This window comes from Dasypus novemcinctus, chromosome X (assembly GCF_030445035.2).
Source record: "Dasypus novemcinctus isolate mDasNov1 chromosome X, mDasNov1.1.hap2, whole genome shotgun sequence".
NCBI lineage: Eukaryota > Metazoa > Chordata > Mammalia > Cingulata > Dasypodidae > Dasypus > Dasypus novemcinctus.
This window is the reverse complement of record NC_080704.1, coordinates 183,086,797-183,114,245: the sequence shown is the minus strand read 5'-3', so window position 1 is coordinate 183,114,245 and position 27,449 is coordinate 183,086,797. Positions and strand designations below refer to the sequence as shown.

General features: G+C 47.5%; 1 protein-coding gene across 1 annotated transcript; it reads left to right on the top strand.

Moving 5' to 3' along the window:
* On the top strand, positions 1 to 27,449 carry GABRQ (gamma-aminobutyric acid type A receptor subunit theta). Its single transcript, XM_004459345.4, has 9 exons — positions 1 to 303; positions 2,113 to 2,201; positions 15,692 to 15,759; positions 17,354 to 17,574; positions 18,819 to 18,901; positions 19,401 to 19,538; positions 20,160 to 20,312; positions 21,366 to 21,625; positions 22,278 to 27,449. Exons 1-9 carry the CDS (start codon positions 155 to 157, stop codon positions 23,040 to 23,042), a joined length of 1,926 nt encoding a protein of 641 aa, XP_004459402.1. The 5' UTR covers positions 1 to 154; the 3' UTR covers positions 23,043 to 27,449.

Genomic DNA, 27,449 nt, shown 5'->3' with positions numbered 1-27,449 from the left:
GGAGCGCACCTCGCTGCGGCTGGGCGCGTCCTGCGGGCAGCGCCCGGCAGCGCTGCGGGCGGCCGCGCCCGGGCTCCGCGCCCCGCGCCCCCAGCCCTCCCGCTCCCTCTCTCCCGGGCCGTCCGCGGCCCGAGACCCTCGGAGCGCCGCAGACATGAGCATCCGCGGCGTGCTGCGAGCCGCCGTGCTCCTGTTGCTCATCAGGACCTGGCTCGCGGACGGCACCGGCCCTGGTCTCACCTCGAAATTCCGCTTCGCCCTCTCCTCCGCCGTGCCCGCCGTCGTCCTGGACCTCTTCCACTGGTAAGCGGGCACCCCAGGCTGGCCCCCTGGACGGTGCGGACCCCTTGGATTGAGCCGCCTTGCCCTCCGGCCCTTGGAGGGGTTGGAGCGAAGCGGCCAGGCGCGAGGGGGCCCCGGGCTTCAACCCACTTGTTACTGCGGCGTCTGGCAGCGCCCCGTGCGCGCCCAGACCACATCACAGCCCCAGGATGGGGGGAATGTCCTTGCCCCAGGGTCTGCCCATCCATCCCCGGGGACTGCGGGCCCGGGCAGCGCTCCCAAGTCACGTTCTTTGGCTCCTGTTGCGGGGGAAACACCTGTTTGAGTCTGATTCTAGCCATTCCCCGAGTCGTGCGCGCGCGTGTGATTTGAGGGGCTGGGGGACCTTTCTGATGCCGCAGATAGAAAATATTGACTCACCCTCTTCGGAGCCCAGAACAGAGCGCTTTATGGCTGTGTAATCGTGTGGTCCGAGATGGGTGCGCCTTTGTACTTTCGTGAAAAGATTTGAAAAGACAGGGTTTTCTCTGTGTTTGATTTGAAGTTTGTTTGGGTCTGCGACTATCTGAAGAGATGTCAATTAAGTCAGCCACTTAGATGGAGATCGCACAGCTCCGGAGCGCCTGCACTTAGGAAACGCGCGGGAATGCATAGCTTTAATTCGGGAGTAATTTATGCGCACACTTTGAAATATGGCAAAATGGAATTTTATGGTTAAAGATGATCGGGAACAATTTTTTTAAATGGAAAACTAGAGATGAACATATGCCCAGAAAAAAAGAAAAGAAAAGGTAGTTGGGCACGGTTCCAGGAGACCTCCCTGCAGTGCCCTCAACACTACATACTAGACTGCGCTAGTGAACACACACACACACTAAGATTTGCAGGGGCTGGTGTTTCCTGGCCAGTGCAGGAATGATCCTACGAGTCGTGGTGATGCCTAGGGCCTCTTCTCATTCACAAACCCCTTTTTTGGCTCTGGGGAGAAGAGTCCTGCTGATGGTCTCAGGTGGCTCGGGGTAAGCACATCTGAGACCCCTGGCAAGGCCACCTCTCGGCAGGGCCGAGCTGGGTCCACTTGCATGTGCTCACCCAAGACACCACCAGGCTGAAAGCACTTGCTTAGCGTGAGAGATTCCTGCTCCCAGAATGGATGTCTTTTTTGAGGACAACCCTGAGACCTGGGAATTGCAAATGGCTTGGTTGGATGCCATAAATCTCTGCTACATAAGCAAGGCTCTCTCTGCGTCATGTCATATGCCCAGTCATAAAAACAGAGGTGTACAAAAAATAAGGTTGACGTAGATGTGACAACGAAATGCCCAGCACTACCCAGGCAGAGGTGAGATGACTTGGAGCTGGAGAGCATAGACTGCCCGGTTGAGCTCAGGGGAGCGCTGAGGGTGGAAGACTTCTTTTCCTGGAACAATCAGGTGCCTCTGGCAAGATGCCCCCCTTCAAACTGGAGAGCTGTGTCCTTGGTGATTACAAGGTGGGGCTCCTTAGGGAGCACCCGGTTGCTTGGCTCCCTCCCTTCTCCACTGCCCCCCACCACCTTCCCTCCTCCTCCATCCTGCCTGGTAACAGGGATCCAGCCTGTGTGCCCCACCCTCTGGTTAAAAGCTTGGGGGGGGCAGTCTGCGTCACTGCTGCTGCGCTTCTGGCTGACTCATCAAGGGGAGGGAGGGGAGGTGGGGAAGAACATGTACTCATAGCTGTCCAGGGCTGCATGTGTGCAGGAGAAGGAAGGGGCCTGGCGAATTGATGTCCTTTGCTCTTCTAAGAGGAGCAATGTGGCATTTATAATGACCAGTGACTTCTCTGTTTCAGCAAAAACTGTGCGAATGAAGCTGTGGTTGGAAAGATTTTGGACAGGGTGCTGGCGGGATATGATATCCGTCTGAGACCAAATTTTGGAGGTAAGCCACTTAAAGACACTCAAAGCTGCTGGCTTAGGGCAAATAAAGCTGAGACACAGCAAGCCAGCTCCACCCAGTAAATGGACCCCTGGCATCCCCTGGGTGGGTGACACCTCTGCCCTTCCAGACGCCCTTTCCTGACCCTGTGGACACCTGCCACACACACACCCAGGCCCCACCACCCAGGCCTTTGCTCTGCCCCCTCCACACTGCCTTGCCAGGGCACCAAGCCTGAAGCAGGTGCCTCCCAGAGTGTCCAATGAGGCAGTAGCCCCAGGAATTGGCCTGCGTGCTTCTCTGCCCTGCTCCACAGGGAGGGTGGCTGCTCAGGCATTCTTTGCACCCTGAGTACTCCTCCCGTTAGTTTGTTTAAAAGCTCATGATCTTCTCTGTCCAATAATGTGGGAAGGCACATGAGAGCAAAGAGAAGCTAAGCCAAAGAAAGCTTGGAACTTGAACTTGATAGCCCCTCTAAGGGTTAAGGAGTGCTAAGGGTTCACACTTGTGCATATGAAATCTGGCCTTCTGAATACACTAGCGCTAAAGAGCCTCCAGCTGGGTGGAGCTAGCCATTGTGCTAGACCAGTGGGGGGCTCTTTGGCCCTGGAGCCACCTGGAAAACCCGGAGCTCTGGAGGCAGCTTGACTAGGGCTTCTCCTCTGCTCCATTCCTCCCTCCAGAGGTGAGGGCACAAGGTGCAGCCCACAGGTTCCAAGGTGAGTGCACACGTAGGGACTGGGAAGCTGGGGTCTCTGCTGGGTAGGTTTCCGGGAGAAACAGCTCAGACTCTGGAGGGAGTGGGTCTGCGGATAAGGGGAATCTGGTTTTAGGGCACCACCGAAACCTACATGTGGGAGCCCAGCTTTTGGATCAGTGGTACCAAGCCCTGGTGGGTGTCAAGGGAGTCACTCCTTCATGCCCCCCCATTATTCTCAAGGTTCTCAGCAAAGGATGACTGGCACCTGTGGAAGTACAACAAGCCCACTTCCCCCACTGTTCCCAGGCCAGGTTGCCAGCTCATCAGGCACTGAGCCAGGGGGAGGGAGCAGGGATGAGGAGCCCGCTCTGGGGATGGTCGGGAGTGGAAAGTTTGACACCATCTCACAAGCAGAGCCTGATCCTTTTATACCTGATGCCCAAGCAGGAGGAGACTTTGCAGTAGACTTTGTGGGCATGCAGACCTGCAGGGGGGGGGCGCCTGGGAAAAGAGGGGCCCCTGGCTTGATCTAGCCATATGGTGGGTGAAGTGGGAGGGCAGGGATAACTCAGGACCCTCGAGCATTTGACAGAAGGGGTCCCTATAGGCAGTCACTCAGGGGGCTGCCGTGTGGAGGCAGTGGAGGGGCAGTGGATGCATTCTGACAGGAGCAGGTGGGGGGGGGGAGACAGAGACCAAAGCAGAGCACTGTGGTTCAGGTCCCCATTTGTAGAGCTAGTGCCCCAATCAGCCAGCAACGTTAGTACATCCAAGAGAGGAAGGCCAGCCCCAGGGTTGAGGAGGTGGGGTAGGGGAGGCAAGCATTTGGTGATGACCTGAAAACACTGCGGAGGCATTAGCTAGAAGGAGAGGGGAACAGCAGCTGCCCTCACCCCCATGCACACACACAGATCCACACCATACGGAGTGAGGCCTTAGTGCCTGGGCCCTGGCGAGGTTCAGAGGGGGCTGTGAGATGAGGAGGAGCCAAGGAAAGCTGGCAAAGTCACTCCCTTCTGGGCATAAGAACTGAGACACTGCAGTTTTGCCCTCGGGGAGGGGTCCCTGACATGGAGGAGTGAAGGAAAGAATGAGACATGTTCATCATTTCTTCTGTGGCATTCTAATGCGTGCTAGGAAGAGGAGTTGGAGAGCAACGTTTTGGCAAGGAAGGGGCAGTGATGGGATATAGGACCGACCGAGGCAATCACTCCCAAGATGGTCTTAGGCACCATATCCCTTTGGAGATGTGGGGAGACCTGAGCTGAGCTCCCATTTGCCCCTTCAGCCAGGACCCTGTGGACAGGGCTTTGCCCTGGCCCTTTCGGGTCCCCAAGCTTCTACCCTAAGGGATTCAGTTGCCAAAGGGCCGCTGGGTCTAGGAAAAATCAGAAGCTGGGATGGGAGGGACGCTTGGCTGCCTGGCCCCACTTCTATCCTTTAAAGGCAGGTGGGGGGCCTGAAAGGCATTAATAAAGAACTGTGTTTCTAGAAATCCCGTCACCTACATAGCACTTTGCTGGGCATTGTTCACAGTGGCCCTGAATGCTGGAGTCCAGTTTGTGCCCAAACAGAGAGGCCCATTTACTTCCCAGCTGTCACTCATACACTTATTCCCAAGAGCACTTTGCTCTCTGAAGCATTGGGCTTGGAATAACGCATTTCCCTCTTTGCAGCTCAGCTTCTGGGCAATCAGCCTGCAGTGAAGCCAGCAGGCTGAACTGCAAGCGTCATGCATGTTTCCATGGCAGCAGTGTGATGTAATAGAGAGAGAATAATGGCTTGGCTATAGGACTGGGTGTAGACAGTTTGAGCTGATGAGGGAACAATAAAAATGTATTTGTGTACAGTACCTTACAGTTTACTAGATACTTTCGCATTCATGATCACATTTGAGACCTGCCAGTGGGCATTGCTAACACCAAGAGCTAAAAAACAGGGCAGAATCACACACGTACACATGCTCACACATTTAGTTCTGCCTGCACATTAACACACTTACACATACAAACAAATTTGCACATTAACTCACACATAGATATTCATGTAAGGCCATACACATTCATGCAAACCTGCACGATAACACACACAAACATACACATACATGAACAAGTTCACACATTCATTTACACATGCAGATTTGGTCACATACTAATACATTAACACACATATGTTCAGACATTCACATGCATGAAAATAGACATTAACGTGCTCACACATTCATTCACAGACAAATATGCTCACATACATGCACACACCCAATCACACACAAATAGCATGCTTATGAACACAAAAATTCATTCATACATAGACACACAATCATGCACATATTGCATGTAGTTAACAGTTACATACATGCACATGTGTATTAACATGCTCACACACTCACAAACCTGCACATGCACAAACATTCATATTCACTCATTCACATGCAGAAATGGTTATACATACACTAACATGTGCATGTTCACTCACACACATTTACATGCCCACATTTATTCACACAAACGAACGCATATTAACATGCCTACAACAAACATGTTCACACATTCACAGACAGGGATGCACTCACACATTTACTATGTTCACACACATGAACATGGTCACATATTCACTCATGCACACAAACACACTCAGAGTCACTCATGAACACCCCTCCACTCACAGACACAAACTCACATTCATATTCACACATTAACAACCTCACCTACAAATATGTTCATGAATTCATTTGCATTTCAACATGCTCAAAATTCATTCACACACAAACATACATCACCCACATTTAGTCACACACACCCGGGCATGCTCATACATTCATTCCCACACAGGAACATGCTTATATTCACTTAAACATATACACACGATCACTTGCACATGAACAAAATCATACACATGAACACATTCAGATACAAAGGCATAAATGTGCTCAAACACATATGCACACAACTAGAACAGATGTACCTCACTATTGCAGCATGGTGGAAATGTGAAGAAGCATGGAAAAATACAATTAATGTAACCTGGGGACTATAGTAAACAGAAAGACTGTAAGATTCTTGCATCAATGCCAAAGATGTACTGTGTTAATAATATGGGGGCATGGAAAAACTATGCCAAATGTACATTATGGACTGTAGTTAGTGGTAAGGGTCTGATGATATTATCTCATCTGTAACAAATATTCCACCATGGTGTGGTGTGTTGATGGAGGGGTATTGTATGGGAATTCCACACATGTGCATGATTGTTTTGTTAGTTCACAACATCCCTAATAATATATTGTTTAACATACACACACATTAACATACTCACACCCCTTCTCACACATTGACTCATACAGACCCATTCACATAAACACAGTCATATACTCACAGAATCACTCACAATACACAAGCCCTCACAGTCACTCACACAGGCATGCCCACATACACTACCATAAGCATACATGTATTCACATTCTCACATGAATACACTCACCCATACATCCACACATTAACACACACAGGAGCACCCTCAAATATTCACTCACACACAGACATATTCACATGCAATCATGTTCACTCACATTTGCATATGAAACACACACTTTTTCTCTCCCACAAAAAGAGCACTCGCACATTAACTCCCATTTAGATTATTCACATATTCAGTCCCACAGACATGTTTACAAACACTCACATGCTCTTACATTTATTGGCAAATCCTCACACAGACATCCTCATATAAGAAAATGCTCACAGAGTCACACATTTCCTCACACATGAACACACTCAGTCACTCCCATATACCAGTATGCTCACATGTATGCACACACTCACATATCCACTCACATGTGAACATATATATAAACTCACATATAGTCACACAGCTCCATACGAACATATATACACCTAGTCACACATTAACACACTCACACATGAAGATATTCAGATGCTCACATGTGTACTTACACATATAAACTACACACATTCACACACATTAACATGTTCACATGAACAGGATCATTCATTCACTCACATTAACATACATAGTCAATTACACAGAGGCATGCACACTTAAACTCACAGGTTCACACATGTAAACATACAGATTCACACCTACAAATATGCTTACATGCACTCACACAAAATTGCTCACACATGCTGTACACCAACACATAAACAAGCTCACATACCGGCTTACCCACTCAAATTCCTGCAAATGCTCATACATGAACTCACACATACAGACATGCTCATTTACTCACACATATGAACACAACCATACATTCATGCTCACACATTCACACATAGAGAAATGCTTATACATTCCCTAACATAAATACACATTAGCATGTTCAAATGAACAGGCTCATGCATTCATTCATACACATTCACACAAATATACTCACACATTAACACACACACGAACATGCTCACTCATTCACTCACAGAGGAAGGTATTCACACATTTGTGTGTTAATACAACACAAGCATTCTCACATATTCACTCATGCATACAAAGACACTCATACATTCACTCACAAACACCCCCTACACGGACAGGTACAAGCTCACCTATCCAAACTCAAACATTAACAGGCTCATATTCAGACATGCTCATGGATTTGTTTGCACATCAACATGCTTGCAAGTCCCTCACACACACACACTTATACACACTCACATGTAATCATACACCCCAGGCATACTCACACATTCAAACACATGAACATGCTTACACTCACTCAGACATATGCATTCACTCTCACATTTTCAAAGGCACACACATGAACACATTCACATGTTCACAGGCACAAATGTGCTCATAAACACATATGTACAGTCACATATTAAAAACACATATGTATACTCACATATTCACACACTCACGCAATGACTTACAGAGACCTGCTCACATATACTCACACTCGCACAAAAACATGCTCATATTCACACAGGCATGCTCACATAGTCACACTATCACATTTATTCACACTTACATGAACAAAGGCTCACACATTCAATCCAACACAAACATACATGTGCTCACAAACACTCCAACAAATAGTGCACATGAACTTTCTCAGTGACACACTCACCCATACACCCACAAATGGAAGCCCTCAAGCATTTACTATCACACAGACATACCCACATACACTCATATGTACATTATCACATGAACAGGCTCACATACACTGACTTCCCTGAACATTCACTGACATATACAGAAATATAGATTCATTGGCACACAGACTCATTCACATACATTTATGCATGCACTCAATTGCTTATGAACACATGTTAAATCCCATATATAGATACACTCACACATTCCCTCCCACATAAACACACTGAGGCATTCACTCACAGAAAGACATGTTCACGTATGCTCACAGACTCATACGTTCAGTAGCAAACACCCACATATTCACACATACAGAGACAAGCTTACATACCAGCACACACATTCACTTGCCCATGAACATGCTCATATACACTCAGTAACATCGCACATTCATTCACTTACACATGAAGATGCTGATATCTTCACTCCCACACACTAACATGCTCATGCATATGCGCATGCTTATGCATATGAACACACATTAACACAAATTCACTCACTCACAGACACATTTCCTCACACATTAACATACATGTGAATATGCTCAGGCATGCCCACACGTTCATTCATACACATAAACAGACAACATACATATAAACATTCATGCTCATAATTCACTCACATAGAAATATCCACACACATATGCACACACAGATTCTCACACATAGGCATTAACATGTTCACACAAAGAGGCTCATGCTTTCAGTCATGCAGATGTACTCACACATTAACATGTTCATAAACACATTCATGAATTTACTCACACACAGGAATTTTCTCACATATTAACATGCTAACACACAAATGGGCTCACATAGTCACTCCCACACATGAACACACTCATTCACATACACCCTCATGCACCCACAAGCACAGTCATGCAGTCATTCATACACTATTATGTTCACACACAAATAGCATTTGTGCACATTGACTCATGGATTCATTCATACATGAATGCACATTCACTCACACAGGAACACGCACCCATGAATATGCTTAAGCATACAGACACACATATTCACTCCCACACAAACATATGCATACAGATACACTCCATGCACTCAAACACACAAACAGGTTCACACACTCACAGAGGCATGCTCACATGTACTTACAGATTCACATTTATTCACACACAAGAATACACTGACATACATCTTTGTTCAAATACACAACCATTCCCATATAAGTTTGCGTAAACATTCACGCAGGGTCACATGAACATGCTCAGTGACAAACCCATATACTCAGATTCACACATGCAGGAATACACTCATGCTTTCACTAACCTGCAAAAAATGTTCACACACTCACATACACTAACACATGAACAGGCTCACACATACTGACTGGCCCACACATTTGTTTCCACACACATACACGCTCTACTACAAGTAGATGTTCACACATTCACTGGCACACAAACACATTCCATCACACATCACTCATACTTGCACATTAATACAAGCACACATTTGAACTTGCTCACATATACAGTTCCACACAACCATACTTGCACATTCACTCACACATATAGACATCCTCATACATTCACTTAAACCCACATGCCCACAGTAACAAAAACACTCATGCAACAAGTTCATATGAACAAGCTCATACACTTGAACATAGTCACACATACCCTTATACTCATGTTAACACACTTGTACATGAACATGCCCATGTACTCATATACACAAATGTACTCACACTCAAACATGCTGTCACAAGTTCTCAGGTGCATTAACATGAACAAACACACATAGCAACTTCTCCACACTTTCTACCCCCATACAGGTACACATACATGAACATTCACTCACACATACAGATATACATTCACTGACACATGGACACACTTTTAGTCACTCTTGCATGTGAAACACACAGACACAAAATCACTCTCTCGAAAGCAATCACATTTACTCCCAGCAAAAACATTTACTATTCATTTACACATGTACATGCTTCTACCCACTCATTTGCACATGTACACAATTCCCCCCCATACTCATACTCAATCATTAACTCGCAAACATATTCATGCTCACATGCACATTCAGTGGCAATTGCACACAGTTACTCACACCCAGAAACATGCTCCCACATAAGATACAACCACATTCTCACACAGAGAGAAGCTCACATATAAGCACTTGCATATGTGTGAACGCATACATTCCTCCCACACACCACCATGCTCACATACATGAATATACACATTCACTCACTCTCCTACACTCATAGACAACATGCATGTACATGTGCATATTAACACACACATGAACACTCACACATTGACTCACCATATATGCTCAAATACACTTTCACACTTGCATACTCACATAGCATCACATGTGCACAAATTCACTCACACTTGGACATGGGCACACACACACACATGCTCACACATTCATTCCATTAATTCTCACATACAGATCCATTCATCCATTTACTCCCACACAAACAATTCACATGTTCACTCACATGAGGTCCTGTTCACATTCATTCATATGCACATCCTCACACATCCTCTCCTATACATTCGCTTGTGCACACAAACATGATCAAATATACGTTCATGCTCTTACATCCAGCGGCAAACACATAAACATTGCTAACACCTAATTACACCCACACATTTACTTGCACAGGAGCACATTCATACTTTTATTCACACATACCAACATGCTCACATGCAATGCTCACACATTCACTCACACATACAAACACACTCACATATTAAATACACATGGACCCACAAATTCATCTACATAGATATACATACACATTTATTCATTTACCTGAATATACTCACACATTAACACACACAGTCGCGTTTATACATTCACCCACATAAGCATATTCACATATACTCACATTCATGCTTACATATTAACTCACTATCAGAAATGCTCACACTCACAAGCATGCACTCACCTCCATTTACATTCTCACATGAACATGTTCACACATTCACTCACTGGAAGGTACTCACATTGACATGTTAGCACATATAAACATACTCATATGTTCATTCCCAAACACAAGACACTTCACACTTTCCCCCATATACTCACAGGCACATGTTCAGACTTTCAGTCACATTAACATGCTCATGCAAGAATATTCTCATGGATTCACTCAAACATCAACATCCTTGAACATTCACTCCCACACAAACATATGCATTCACTCCAACACACACATAGTCACACATGATCATGTTCATGTAAGTTCATGGAAGCACCCCCAAGCTCACACACATGAAGTTGCCCACAGATTGTCTCATTAACATTAATATGTTTACATAACCATACACTCACACTTTACAAATACACTCATGCATTCACTCACACTTGAATGTGAACACACTCAATCTTCACACACACCCACATTTTCACATACATGCATTTTCATAATTCACTCACAGAAATGCACATTAAACTCACACATAGACTTGCCAATTCTCACACAGACACATGCACTCTCATGCATGAATATATATGAATATGTTCACACATACACCCACATACACACATTCACTCCCACACACATTAACATCTTCACATAAACAGGCTCACATATCATTTGTGCACATAAATACTCATCCATTCAGTCACCCAAGTATACTCACGCATGAACATATTTACACACATACACATTCCCATACACTCACAAGCACACACATGAATATGATCACATATTTACTCACACATGTATCTCACACTTAGCCATACACTCCCACATTAACACACTCACACATTCACTCCCATGCAAACAATTCAGTCACTCCTACACACATTCATATGCATTTATATGCAAATGCACACTTCCTTCCACATAAATACTCAAATATTCATTCTTGAACACAAACATGCTCACATACACTCATTGTTCATCCATTTAGCGACAAACACACATTGGCACATTCACACCTGTGTTCACATTCACTGGTGCACTAACACACTTGCATACACTCACACATTCCCTACCCTTGCATGTGAAACACTCACACATAACAATCACATTCACATATTTACTCACAAACACATCCATTCATGCACATTCCCGTCTACAAACATTCTTTCACTTGTACATACAGACACCTTCAGTACACTCGCATGCTCTTAACGTTTAGTGGCAAACCCTCACAGAGTCACTCATTCTCATAAACATGCTCACACATAAGAATATGCTCACACTTACAGAGATGAGCTCACACATACACATGTTCCAGTACACATGAACACTCACACATGGTTACACATGGATACACACACATTCACTTGCACACAGACACACTCAGACATGCACGCCACACACCAGCATGCTCACATGCATGCACATGTACACACTCACACACACATACAGACATGCAAACATTTACACAATCAAAAACACATCCATTCACATACCTGAACTTACACATTAATATATTCATACATTCACCCACAGGTAAACATACACACTCACCCAGTCATGCTCACAAAGTCACACATGCAGAAATGCCCACAAATCCCTCAGATATATGTTAACATGCTTACACAAACAGGCTCATGCATTCACTTGCACATGTAAACACATTCATTCACTCAACTCTGCTCACCCAATAACATGCTCATTCACTCACACACAGAAATGTACTCTCACATTAACAAGTCTGTACACATGAACATGCTCACATAATCACTCCCTCACTCTCACAGGCATATGTTCACATATTCACTCACACATAATCATGCTCACACAAATATGCTCATGATTTCACTCAAACATCAACACGCTCACACATTAACTCAAACACATGTACAGTCACTCCCATACAAAATCACACACAGAAACAGTCATTCACAAACATACTCACATGTTCACTTACATGTTAATATGTGTGTGCACATAAACATACATTGATTGGCACTGACACAGAAACTCAAAAATCACACTTTCACACAACTACATATCATTTTCATGTAAATGCCTATAAAGCAAGCTCATGTGAACAAACTCACACATAAATATGTTCACATATTCACTCACACATATTAACATACTTATATACATACCCATACACTCACACTTTCCACACAGGTACACTCATGCATTCATTCACACATTCACTGGCATACAAGCATACCCACACATTCATAGTAACACATGGACACACTCACACATACTTATACACTAACGTATTTAATCCCACATAGATACATACTTGCACATTCATTCACACACAGGTATGGTTACATAAAATCACGAGGTCACACATTTTTTCACATACACATGAACATACAGATATGCTCATACATTTGAACACAAACATGCTCATATACCCCCACATAAACACAGAAGCACATGAACAAGCTCACCCATGTGAACATGCTCACAGACACACATACCTATACACTTACACATTAATACCAAATGCAATGGATGTATCATGATGATGGGAGTGAGTGTTGCTGGGGGGGGAGTGGGGGGTGGGGGTGGTGGGGTTGAATGGGACCTCATATTGTTTTTTTAATGTAATATTTTTACAAAATCAATTAAAAAATAAAATAAAAATAAAAATAAAAAACCACACTTGAACACAAGTACCCTCATGAATTCACTTACAAATATGCTCACAGACACTTACACATTCTCACACACTCACAAGTACACTGCCATACTCATACACTGAATTGTCTACACTTTCACTACCATACATAGATACACTCAAAGCATGCACATCCTCACTTCTTCATTCACTCAAACATGCTCACACATTAATGCTTTCGTTAACATCTTGACATTCAGGCTCAGGTAAACACGCTCACACATTCACTCACAGGAATGTGCTTTTACATTAATGTGTTCACATACATGAACATGTTCGCACATTTACTCATGCATGAATGTACTCACCCATTCATGTTTTCACACATTCATTCAAACTCACACATGAATACACTCATCCACTCATAGGCACACCATATAATCCATACATTCATTCACACGCACAGATATACACATTCATTCAAACACATGAACATGCTCTCATACACTCAAACTTGGACACTGACACAATTGCAAATGACTAAAGTCACAGCACATACTTGAACACATTCATGTATTCACAGACACAAATATCACAAACATACTCAGTCACCATCATACTCACATGTACACTCACATTGACATTTTCATGCACACTAACACTAATTCACAGTGATACTCAGACTTGAACACAGACACACATATGGTGTCACTTGCTCTCAAAGTCATATGCACATATCCTCCCATGTAAGCACACTCACACACATTCATGAATTCACACTTGTGCAGGAACACATACATGGACATACATATTCATTCTCACACAAACATTTGCACATTTATTCACACTCACATGAACACACAGACATGCTCACACACATGAACATGCTTACAGGTACATTCAACCATACACACACACATTAACACACTCACACATGGACATCTTCAGGCATTCACTCACACCCACAAACATGCACACACATAAGTACAGTAACACATGAGGAAGCTCACACATACCAGCTTACCCACACATTCACTCCCACACACATATACACTCAAATTCATGTGCATCTTATACTTCATTGGCACACAAAAGCACATTCATTCAGTTGCACAATAACACACACAAATAGACATACAAGCATTCAATAAAAAATACACACATTAAGTCCCATATATAGACATTGGCATACACTGACTCCCACACAAACACATTTGCTCACACACACATAGGCATGCTCACATTCACTCATATACACATGCTCACACATTCCCACCCACACCCATTTGCATATTCCCTCCCACACACGGCACACTCGTGTCCAATCATATGCATGTGCTCACACATTAACTCACACCTTCACTCACACAGACATGCTCGTGTACTCACATACTCACGTGTTCAGGGGCAGACTCTTATAAGTTTATTCACACATGCAAACACGTAAGGGCTCACTCGCATTCACACACACATCCACACACAATCACACTTTCACCCATTCACTTGCACATGGACACAGTTATAAATTCACACAGTTGCCCATTCACACATTCACTTGTACACGAACATACTGATACATTCATTCCTGCACACCAACCCCTTTATTTTCTCTTTAGTTGGCCCTTCTGAATTTTGGTTCCATAACCAGAGGACTGACCTGAGGGCCACCACAAACTAAGGGACTTCCGTGAGTTCAGATGACTCCCTGCAGTAGGGTGACATGTCATCAAGCCACAAAGGTTTGCTGGGATTTGGCACATCTGACATAGATTCAGTAAGCTCCTTCTGGGGCCCCATGCTAGGTGGTGGGACAGTCCCCACCAGGAGCCTTGATCTTAGGATGCAAGTCTAGCCCTTTGCTATGGCTTCCTAGACTGTATCCATAAAAATTACTCCACCCCAGCACTGGAAAAGATATCCAGACCTGTGACCTAAGCAGCCTGATGGGCTTGACCAGCATTAGCTGTGAAATCAGTGCTTGCACTATCCCCGTGTGGATACTCCGTGAGGAAACTAGGGACAGGAAACTAGGGTTCAGAGAGGTTAAGTGACTTGCCCAAGACCACACAGGTAGTGCATGTGTCAAAGCTCTTCATGTCTGTCCTACCCTGCGTATAACAGCTTCTTCCTATATTGCAGGTAACCCCCTGCCTGTGGGAATATCTATCTACGTCTCCAGGATTGAGCAGATCTCAGAAATGAATATGGTAAGTGTGTCAGCCACAGCCACAAGGAGGGTAGTAGCCAGGGGACGTGAGATAAGGAAGAGCACATAAGCCATCTCCAGCTGTTCTGGCCTGTGATATGGAGGAACGGGGTAGGTTTGGGAAAGTCCAGCTGTCTGGAAGTTTTTAAAAAAACTGACACCATATACAAAATCTCAGTTCCAGATGGATGATGAACTTACAATTGAAAAGCATTTAAAGCAAAGCTTTTAAAAGATAATGGAGGATTCCCAAACAGCACCCTTCCATCAACACTCCACACTATGGAAGAACATTTGTTACAGATGAAATACTTTGGTTAGTAGTAATATTTTGGCAGTGCTTTTTAATCATTAGTTAAAAAGGCTTAACAACAATGCAAGGTATTGGTATTAGAGTGAGGTATGAGAGCCCTGTATGATGTTATATATGTTTGTTTTGTAAGTCTACAACTATTACTATACATGTATAGTTTATGTATGTTTATGTGTGAGTGATATACTTCAATAAATTTTAAAAATAAAAAATTTGAAAAAATATACTGGAGGACACTACCTTTGTGTCCTTGGGTGAATTAGGATTTTTTTTTAAAGACACACCCATGAACCTGAACATTGATAACTTCAACAAAATGAAATATTCCAATTCTGTTTAGCCACAACTTCTGGGATTTCTGTTTTTGCAAAGAAACAAATCCAGCATAGCAAGCATGAAAGGGTAAGCTGAGAGTGGATGTTTTGCAGCCAAAGGACTGGTATTCACAATACACATAATTCCTAAGAGTTAATCAGAAGAATGCAAAAACCTGATAGAAAAATGTCCTGAAAATGTGAATAGGCACTTCACTTTTGCAAAGGAAACCAAATAGCAGATAAACATGAAAAGATACCCAACCTTATTAGTAATCCATGAAATGCAAAAGAAAACCAAAGTGAGATCCCATTAAATACCCACCAGATTGCAAAAATCAAAAATCTGATGAGAGCAGGGCTGGCAGGGCTCGGGCATGGGAACTGTGTCCCGCTCTTGGTAATTTTCACTTCAATGTGTTAATGTCACTGTGGCTTGGGTATGTCTAGTATGTTCATATAAGAAAAGGCATGATGTGTTCATAGAAGGGAGTATTATCCAGCAATACTGGTGAAGAAATTATATTTGCACCCTTCATCCCGAGTGAATGAATCTCACAAATACAATGTTGAGTGAAAGAAGCACATGACAATTCCAAACCAGATCGGTCAATTTGGCCCAAATTCAAAAATAGTCCCAACTAAGCAATATATTGTCTGGAAATACATATGTAGATGGCAAAACGCTATCAGAGAGTGAGGGAATTATCATCATAAAATCTAAGATAATGGTTACTGCTGGGGAGGGGTGGTGTGTTCTGGAAGGGCCATCCAGCTGCTTGAAAGTGCCTGGCAAAGCTGTTTCCTAATCTGGATGTTAATTCCGTGAGGTCTGCTGTGTTGTTTTTGTACTTGTCTATATTCACGTGTGTGCATACACACCAGTACATGCATGCACATGCATGCACGTTCAAGTCAGGGAGCCGGCGGACCTGACTTACACTTGGGATTTCCCTCTCTCTCCCCAGGACTACACCATCACAATGCTTTTCCAACAGACATGGAGAGATCCGCGCTTAGCGTACCACGAGACCACCCTGAACCTGACTCTGGACTATCGGATGCTGGACAAGTTGTGGGTCCCCGACTGCTATTTTCTGAATAGCAAGGATGCATTTGTGCATGATGTGACCGTGGAAAACCGCGTGTTTCAACTTCACCCAGATGGCACAGTCCGGTATGGCATCCGGTGAGTCATGCTGAGGGCCCAGGGACCTTCACAGCTTGCTGGTGCTGGGTGCTGGGGAGACACACAAGCACACGTGAAGGAACATGCAGAGAAGCCCATTGCTTTCCAGATTTGTCTGTCCCCGCCCTGCCACTCCTCCTACCTGGTAACCAGAGTGGGACGATCCCAGTTTCCCTCAGAGGTCCTTGGCCATCCTGTCCCACCTTCGCTTTGGCTGTTCCTTCTTGTCTGGGATGTCCTCTTCCTTCTTTTCATCAGTCTAAGCCCTGCCCACCCTTCAGACCCTCACGCACCTTCCCTCTTTTTCAGGAAATCCTCCTCAATTCCCTCAACTGCAAGACCTCCCCCCCACACACACACACCTCCTTTAACATTACACACACTCCCGTGCAGTGAGGCAGGGGCCTGGCAGAGGCCACCAGTCATATTGGTACCTCGCGGGGACCCGGGAGGGGAAGGGGTCTCTCCACACAGATCACCTGCCTGTGAAACTCTGCGGTTGTCTGTTTATTGCTTCACAGACAGTTGCCACAGTGCTCCTCAAAGCTGTATCTCTGCACACAGGGTGCAGCTCTTCCTATTTTGACAGGGCTAGTCTCTGAGCTTCTCTTCCTTTGGGGCACTCCTGCTGCATCCCTTTGTTTCTCCTCTCCAGCCTCTTTCCCATGGGCCAAGGCACAGGAGTCAGAGGATAATGAGGTTTGCAGGGAGCAGGTCACTGGCCACACTCATGGTCCCGGAGCCCTGCTCATGTTGGTACACGCCCACCACACACCTGCACTCCGCCGTGGCTCTAGAACCTCTGCTGCTGTGGCATAACCAATGTGCTCTCTGGGGCCCATTCTGCCATGGCATCAGTTTCCTCTGTGGCCCTCTGCCCCTGACCCTGTGAGATTTCTGACTTGTCATTCATCTCTTCTTTGTTTGAGGCCTGCCAAATCCCTTGATGTCTTTGTCACATACAAATCCCCTCTCTGCCCCATGCAACTCATCTCTCCTCCGGGTAGGAAGGAAGGAAAGGGTGGGGGAGAAAGGAGAAAAGATGAAAGGGGGAGGGAGAGAAGCCCCAGCCTTAGTGTACCTGGGTTGGGAAAATGCAGGTAGGTCGGGCCTTGGTGTCACTCCTTTGCTGTGCTGCCTCTCTGCCTCCTGCACTTTCCTCAGGAATGGCGTGTGACTCACATGACCCTTCCTCAGGAATGGCGTGTGACACACGTGACCCTTCCATTTCCTTCCCTTTGCAGACTCACTACCACAGCGGCTTGTTCTCTGGACCTACATAAATTTCCTCTGGACAAGCAGGCCTGCAAGCTCGAGGTGGAGAGCTGTACGTCTATGGCTGGTGACCCCTTCTTCCCTGCCTGGGGCTGTGGAGATCAGGGAGCCAAAGGCAGAACTGACAGGGAGAGGGCCATCGCACCTCCTCTTTACCACTTCCTCCCCCTCCTCTCAAAGACAGATGGCGGGTGGATGGGTGGGTGGGTGATAGGGATACATGTCATCTGGGAGCAGGCCTTGAAGGTGTAAATGGAGCTATTGGGAAATTGCACACAAGCCAGAAGGGAGGAGCATGCAGTGTCTCTTTGCTGTGCTTTCTTTCCTGGCTAAGAAACTCCAGACTGAATGTTTCTTCCCCAGTGCCTCCCCTGCCTCCCCTCCCCCCTCACTAGGGCTCCACCAGGCCTCAGTTGCCCCTGCCTAGCAGCTCTAGTAAACCACAGAGGGGTCCCTGAAATCAGTCTTGGCCTTGCAGACCACTTTGGGCGACATTGACCTCTACCCATTTGAGGACACCTCCTAACTGGGCTCCCCCATTCCCCCCACAGATGGCTACACGGTCGAAGACATCATATTATTCTGGGAAGACGAGGAGAATGCTGTCCATGGGACCGAGGAGCTGCAGATCCCTCAGTTCAGCTTCCTGGGGCAGACAATTGCCAGCAAGGAGGTGTATTTTTATACGGGTGAGCCGGTCCCCTTCCTGAGCTCACGTCTCATCTCCTCCGCTCCCTCGTCGGTTTCCACGGGCCTCTGCCAGGGCTTCTGCTCTCTGCTGCCTCCTTTCCCATTTCCTGCTGGGTGGGTGCCTTCAGGCATCCTGCGGGTGGGATCTCTCCCCTTCTCTGCCTCACTCCACGTCCAAAGCCCCCATTTCCAACATGACATTGTCAGGTGCACTTTTGCAGTAAGAGGAGCAAGAGTTTTGTCCTCGCTTTCAAAGGTCAGAGCAACCCAGTCCCAAGCCATCCCCCACCTCACCCCACAGAGTGGAGATCAGAGACCTGGAAGGTGAGAGACCTCCTGTCGAGGTGGACAGCGATGTCTATCTGGACGACTGCCTCCACACCCTTCTCCTCAGTGGTGGAAGGGGAGCCGCCTGGAACTTCTTGGAGGGGAAATGCATTAGAGTCAAGCACTCCACCTGCTTTGCTGGGCTACAGGGCCCACTGAGGCACACCGTCATCACTTGCCTGCTGGTGCAGCCCACAGGGCCAGCTGTGCAGCCTGCCTAGGCTGGGTGCCTCTTGATGGGTTATTAGAGGCTGAACTGCCCGTCGTCTCCCCTCCCACAACCACCCGGCCAGGTTCCTACATGCGCCTGATCCTGAGGTTCCAGGTCCAGAGGGAAGCCGACATCTACCTCGTGCAGGTCTACTGGCCCACCGTCCTCACCACTATCCTCTCCTGGATATCATTTTGGATGAACCACGATTCCTCTGCAGCCAGGGTAACAGTTGGTAGGTCCTATCCAGCCCCCAAGGAGGAGGTCCAGTCCTTTTGTTCAGTGGGGATAAATGTGAGAGAGGAGGAGAGGCTTGTGGAGCAGTGAGTGCTGGGGCGGGTGCTCGGCCAGCCTGGTCCAGCACCTGATGGAGAGACCAACCTTGGGGATGGCTCTGAAAAAGGCAATGGGGCTGGGATCCTGGTGTTTTAGGCCCACAGTTCCTGGATGCATTGTTTATTGAATACATTAGTGAATGGACAGGTCACCCAATTACATAAGAAATGCAGCACAGAAAATGGGGATGCAGCCCGTCACACTGTCTAGTCCTGCAAGGCAGTGGAGTGCTTCCAGAGGAGGGACCCTCAAGTGGTGTCGGGAACGTGGACACAGAGAAGGATGTGCCCTAGATTTCAATGACTAAAATGGCACCAGGAAAGTGTTCAAGATGGGTTTTGAGGCATTGGAAAAGGCAAAGTCACAAGACATGGCATTTCCGAAGAGGGAATAGCTTGAATAAATGGGATGAAATCACAGGATTCCTGGGGTGGGGATGTGGGGGAGGCAGCAGAAAGACAGCCTGGATGGCCTCGGGAGGACCTGGAACTTTCCATTGAAGCTGTCGACCATCATGTTGAAAAGATCGACGGGCCCATCTCAGGGACATGCTCCACTGCCTCCTGCTTCAGGAGCACAATCTGGACTAAACCTTTATATATTTTGTAATATTTTGGGGCTCGTGCATCTTTCCAACAGAAGTTGTCTCACCAAGTGGCAAGGGACCGAAGGCCTGTGGACTAGAAGGCAGAAGGGACAAGGGACCAGCATAAGATAAGACAGAGCTGGAGGTGCAGATTGGAGTCAGACAGTGGACTGGACCTTTGGGACTGGGCTGGAAGATGGGCAAAGAAGAGCAGAGGGGACTTGAGACAAAGCCCCAGGCCTAGAGAGCAGAAGGGCTTGGCTAAGAGCCCCTCCCCTCTCCAGTGATTGCCAGAGGGCCCCACTCCTGCAAGCCTTTGCTCCCTTCCTGCCAGAGGAGGCTCACCCTGTGCCGTGTTGTTTGCAGGCCTGACTTCAATGCTTATCCTGACCACCATCGACTCTCATCTGCGGGATAAGCTCCCCCAAGTTGCCTGCATCAAGGCCATTGACATCTACATCATCGTGTGCCTCTTCTTTGTGTTCCTGTCCCTGATGGAGTACGTCTACATCAACTATCTCTTCTACAGCCGAGGACCGCGGCTCCACCGTCGGCGCAGACGGGCCCACAGGGTCATCGACCTGGATCGCTATCGCTTCCAGGAAGTGCTGAGGGGAGATGTGCAGGTTGGACTGTCCAACAGGCAGTGAGCTCTTCCTGAGTGCTTTTGGGATCCAAGCCCAGCACTTGACCCTTACCCCTGCCTCAGCCCCTCTCATCCTCATATGCACAACACATACAGGGCAGCACTGTGTAGTATCCTTCCTTCATAGGTGAAGGAGCTGAGCTCAGAGGCAGAGTCCCTGTCCAAAGGCACATAGCTGGGTCTCCCCAGACCTTTGGACATCAAAGCTGGCCCACTTCGTGGGCTGCCAGGGCTGGGGTAGAAAGACAGGTGCCAGAGAGGCCTTTCCCTGGCAATTCCAACTCCCACAGCCATGCCAAGGCTTTGGCTGTGGGTGGGCCATCTACCTCCTGCAGTCCCACGCCTTCTCAGGGAGCCCAGAGAAACAGACTGCCCCTCAGGGGATGTGACCTTCCACAGCATGCTGACAGCCTCCCCTTTGTCCTGTTCCTCAGCCCACTGAGCACAAGAGCCCCGAGGAGGAGATTGCTCTGGCCATGGAAGAGGTGAACGACAACATCGCAAGTCCTGAGAGGACCCCACAGTGCGGAGAAGACACTGCTGGAAAAAGCCCCTTGCCTCCTCCCTCCCCCTTAGTGCACATCCATGTGGACAGTTTGAAACTGATGACCCTGTCCGTTTTCTCCTCAGAGGGTGAACTGGTTGATGTGGAAGATGACCTCGACTCTCTGTCCTTCATCCCAGCTCAGGCCTGGCTGGCCACCCCAGAGCGCCTCAGCTCTTTGTCCTCCACTTCTGAGCGAGCCCAGCTGGCCACACTGGAAAGCTTCAGCTTGCTGTCCTCTGCCTCAGGCCAAGCCTGGCTCGCCACCGCTGAGAGCCTGAGCAACCTTCCCTCCACCTCGGAGCAGACCCCATGCAGCTATGGCACCCGCTTTCCCGGCTTAAAGGCTGACAGTGGTGTCCCTTTCCCTGAGATCCGCAACCGTGCCGAGTCCCGCGGCCGTTCTGAGACCCGTGACCGAGACAACCTGGAAGAGAGCTCAAGCTGGGACGAGAGCGGTGCCCATGGCCGTGTCGGGAGGCCTCTGCCTGACCATGGCCAGAGGTGTGTGCACGCCGCAGCCTGGGATCTGGATGAGATCTGTAGCTTACATGAGGACATCAACGTGGAGAGTGGCTGCCTTGGCCTTAAGGAGCATCTCAAGTCTGATACCGACGACAGTGGGAGCCTTGATGACAACGACGAAGTCCTGGCCTGCAGCCAAGGGAAGAATAGCAGCTCTGAGTCTGATGACAGCTGCCCCCCAAGCCCTGGGTGTTCATTCAGCGAAGGGCTTTCCTCCAAGCTCTTTAACCCCGACCACATCCCTAAGGTCGACAGGTGGTCCCGGTACCTCTTCCCTCTCGCCTTCGGGTTGTTCAACATCACCTACTGGGCATACCATCTCAATTAGTCCCATGGAACACCATTCACAGTTCCTTTCCATTCCACTTTTCCTTCTTTGCCTTTGTTCATTTGACTTCGTTGTTATCTGGACAATCCTCTGAGCTCTTTATAAGCCTAGGGTGGAGAGAGGTAACTAGCACATCAGTTTTCCTCTCCTGCTAGAAGAACTCACATTTAGAAAGACTCCCAACAGCTATTCAGCACAGAAATGCCCTGGAAGTGTTTAGAGGACAGCAAGGAGCTGCTTGGGTGGGAGTGGAGCAGAGAGGATCTGCCCCCAAACATTTCTGGGGCTTTTCTGTTCCCCTGGAGTGTTGAATTTTCTTTTTCATTACTTTCTTCCTACTGCTTTTCCCTCCTAGGGATCATGGTCCCTGTCGGGGTTTTATGGGAGAAAGTCAAAGTGGGTCAGGCCGGGGTACACAGGGGAACATTTGCAAGTGCCTTTTCCCCCACTGTTTTGCAGTCATTGTATTTTGAGTGTGGTGTCGCGAGACGGGATGGGGGTGCAGGCTGAAATGTGTGCAGCAGGGACACGGGATTGGAGCTGACATCTTTGGGGCAATTGAAGTGTCTGCCTCAGAACGCTGGAGGATGGGGCGCCATCCGTCGTCTGAGGCAGGAGTTAGCCTTCTGAGTCTGGCAGGTGAAGCTAGTCTCAGGGAGAGCCCTTGGCAAATGAAGACTGGGGATAGGAAAGTTCTGACTTCGAGTTCACCATCTGATCTAGGATAGCAGACGAACAACTCTTATGCATCCGTACACTAGTGCTTTCTCTTTGTCCAGTGCATAGTCAGTGTTCACCAGCTCACAGATGTGAGGACATCTCTGGGCCCTCACAGGAGCCCTGCAAGCCAGGGAAGGCAAAGCGCACAGTGTTCTGGGGACAAGACGGAGGTTACGCATCCTGCCTGAGTAGCCACCCCACTTGCTCTTCCTTCCTCTCCTCCTAACTCTCTGAACTGAGGCGCTCCTTGGACACTTGTCCCGTTCCTCCCTCCCCCTTAAAAAAACAAAGAGGGTGCTCCAGCAGTTTCTGCCAGTGGCTGGCCAATGAGCAGCTCTCCTCCAGGAAGTAGGATTGGCCTGCCCTCCAACGTGCCACGCAGCTCCAAGCACTCAGCCTTTGTCCCTGCTTCCTCCCTTAGGCAGCCTCCTCCACAGCCTCCCCACCACCACCTGCCCTTTGCACTGTGCTTCTGTGTTGATGTTTCTGTGTATACCTGGATGTGTGTATATGCATCGAGGTAGGTCTGCATGCACGTTCATCCCCCTGAGAAGCTGTATAGCTCTGTGTATAGCAGTGTAAATCTATTTTAGTGTATATAAAGTGTAAATATAACAACATGTGGATGCATATATGTGTGCACACCCCTGTGAATGTGTGGGAACTTGTATGTATCTGTGTGCTGGTGCGTGCACATGTGGATGTGTTCTGTGTGTGTGGATGTAAGGAGTATATTTGTGCATACCTGTGTGAGTTTACCTGGTTTGAATGGTCATGAGGGGAAATACACCTGAATGCTGATGCATTCCCTGCTGGTGGCCCTTCTAGAACCACCACCATTCTCTTGGCCTCTTCCTTTGTGCAGGTGGCTGGTTAACTGAGTGTTGTACTCTAGCTCCCTGTTCTGAGGAACAGTCTCCCGGCCGCTGTCCACTTCTCCCCTCCCTCCACCTAGCTGAGCTGTCTCCTGAAGAGAAGAGATTTGGAGTGAGGATCTGTGGAAGCCCCGACTACAGCCACAGCTGGTCACGGGGAGCTGGTGCCAGGTGATGGGAGGGGTATGGAGACCCCAGAAATGCCTTGAAGGGGGATAAGCTGGGTGTGCAGAATATTTTGCTTCATCCTAGAAGGAAACGTCTGGGGGTAACAAGGGCTGGGGAAGGAGTTTTGAAGATGCAATAAGAATAGAAATACAGTGTAGACAAGGGGATGGGCAGGTCAAAGGACAGGAGAGAGGGTTGTGTATAGCCTCTATTACTCATCCTTGTACTTCAGTTCCCTTGTAAGCCAACCACACACATGGGTGCTGGTTGCAGCAGCAAGCAAGTGGTGGGAGTGAGGAAATGACCCCAGGGATTGGCTGGTGGGAGGTGGCTGCATGTGTGGGCTGCAGTGGTTGGCCCCTCGTGGGATGTGTGTTGGCCACTGAACTTCAGTGGCAGGCCCCAAGTTCAGCCTTGGATTAGGAAGACCTGAATTCTACTCACCCCCTCCAGCAGAAGAGAGGTTTGAAGGGTGAGGCGCTGACCAAGGAGGGAAGTGGCCCAGCTTGTGATCTCTCTTCTACACACACAAGCACAAAGCCTCACACAGACACACACACCTACACAGTCACACACATGCACCCGTGGGCACTTGGACTTCATCAGTATATGTAGAAAAACACTCAGACATGCACATTCATGCACATTCACTCCCATGTTCTCACACGCACATGCAAAGATCTTGGAGGACAGCTTTTTAAACACCAGAAAGTTACCAATGGAATGTCTGCGATTGCCTCTTTCTTTCTAGACATCCCTCAGAGAGGTGAAGCTTCCAATTTTGCTGCTGAACAGCCCAAATATGGGTTGATTTCAATTTGGGTTTCAAGGGTCTGGGATGGTCTTCGGGCCCAAACTGTGAGTCCAGGAAATATATGACGGGGCCCCCAGCCTTGCAGGGATGGTTAGTTCATGGGAGGTGGAGTGAGGTGTTGAGGAGATTGGGGTGGTGGCGATCCACAAGGGGATTTTAAGAAGATGTGTCTGGCAGAAGTACACAGGAAGGCTTCAGAGCACACTGGAAGGGCAGAGAGGCCAGCTGTAAATAGCACTATTGACTCATATAGCTAGATACAATAATGTACCTTAAAAGGACTATTTTGCCCTAATGTGCTGCAACAAGACCAGTTTGAACTCTCCGGAGACTCTCACTCTGTGAGGTTCAGTGTCAAGGTGAGGTGGAGGTTTGGCAATGCCATCTTCGAAAATTGCCAAATCTCCCCTTGTCGTGTCCTATGTGTGACCTGTCGTCAGCATTGTTGAGCCCCATCCTCAGCTGTCCCCTTGCCCTCCCCAGCCCCACCTCCAGCTGGCTGCCTGCTCCTCCTCCCATTCCCCACCTCATACCTAGCTTCAGCCCATTAAGCCATTCGCAGCTCCAGCCAATGAGTGCTTGTAGTGACAGACAGTTTGGACCCAGGGCAGAGAAGGGGCAGCAATGTGTAGGTGGCCTGCCTTTGGCCCTGGAGAACACAGAAGTTAGCTAAAGTCTGGTCCTTTTTTCTTCAGAAGGAAGGGGTCTTGCTCAGTGTCAGATGGAGCACCACCAATTTACCAATCTGCCCACCTCCCCTCTGTTGTCCTCACACCAGCTATCCCATTGACTTACACCCCACAATCCCTTCTTTGCCACTACCACGGAAGTGTCTTTCCAAAGGGATTTTTTGCTGGGGAGACGTGGGACATGTTTCCTACCAAGTCCCCCGCTGTCCCCTCTGCCAGTGTGGGGTGCCTTGACACAGGGAATGGGTGAGCTGCTTGGTCTTAGTGGAGCTTGTCAAACGTCCTCTTGCACTCAGTGGCATCTTGTCAATGACAAGGCTGCCCAGTCTTTGCACATTGAGACCTGGATTTTGCTGAGACTGTGGCCATTCCTAATAAGGTTTCCTTATTCTGTACATACAAGAGCTAACCCTTTGCGCTGTTAACTAACCAATGCCTTCACTACACATGGTATCTCCTAGCCACTTCACAGCTCACATCAAAGGAAGTCATGACCTGTCCTCCTGAAAGTGCACTGTGTTTGTGTCTGTTGTGTAATGTCCTGTGATCTAAATGAAATCTACATTATCAGGGCTGGGTTTTCAGGGGAGGGAGCGGGGAGGGTGTTAAAGTATCCCACAGAGTTGCTGAAACCATGAAATGGTCCTACATGGTCAGGGTCACCTCTGGAAAACCTTTGCACAGAATATATTGCCGGCCTGCATCCTCTGGGTCTGTTAACCACACACAGAGCGACTGGTGATGATAGTGCCAGGGGCTATTTCAGAGGGCAGCCAAGGCTGCCAACAACCTCGGCCATGTTCTCACTATCTCCCTGGCACCAGGTCCCTTCAAGGAAGGTCTGGGACCAAGGCAGTGGCATTCTGGAACTGAGTGAAATATGTGCAGGTCTTCAGGAAGAAGAGAAGGACCGACACCTAGGTGTCCTGATGGCCCAATCCATGAATGGGAACAGAGTCAGCCACCCACAAGATGATCCTGGGCCCTCTCTGCCCTTGCAAAATGAATATTGTTGTGTGAAATAAGACCCTGACCAGTCCTGACTCCAAAAAGTAAAACGTGAGGAAACATAAATGTATGCGTGTGAAAAACAAACTGAAAGTTTTGTAAATAGACAAAAGGGGAAAATAAACATATAATG

What these genes read in the sequence shown, in the direction of transcription:
- GABRQ (XM_004459345.4), top strand. Translation starts at nt 155, where the DNA reads ATGAGCATCCGCGGCGTGCTGCGAGCCGCCGTGCTCCTGTTGCTCATC. An exon ending in GTCCTGGACCTCTTCCACTG is followed by an intron (nt 304 to 2,112) that starts GTAAGCGGGCAC and finishes TCTCTGTTTCAG; the next exon opens with CAAAAACTGTGCGAATGAAG. An exon ending in AGATCTCAGAAATGAATATG is followed by an intron (nt 15,760 to 17,353) that starts GTAAGTGTGTCA and finishes CTCTCTCCCCAG; the next exon opens with GACTACACCATCACAATGCT.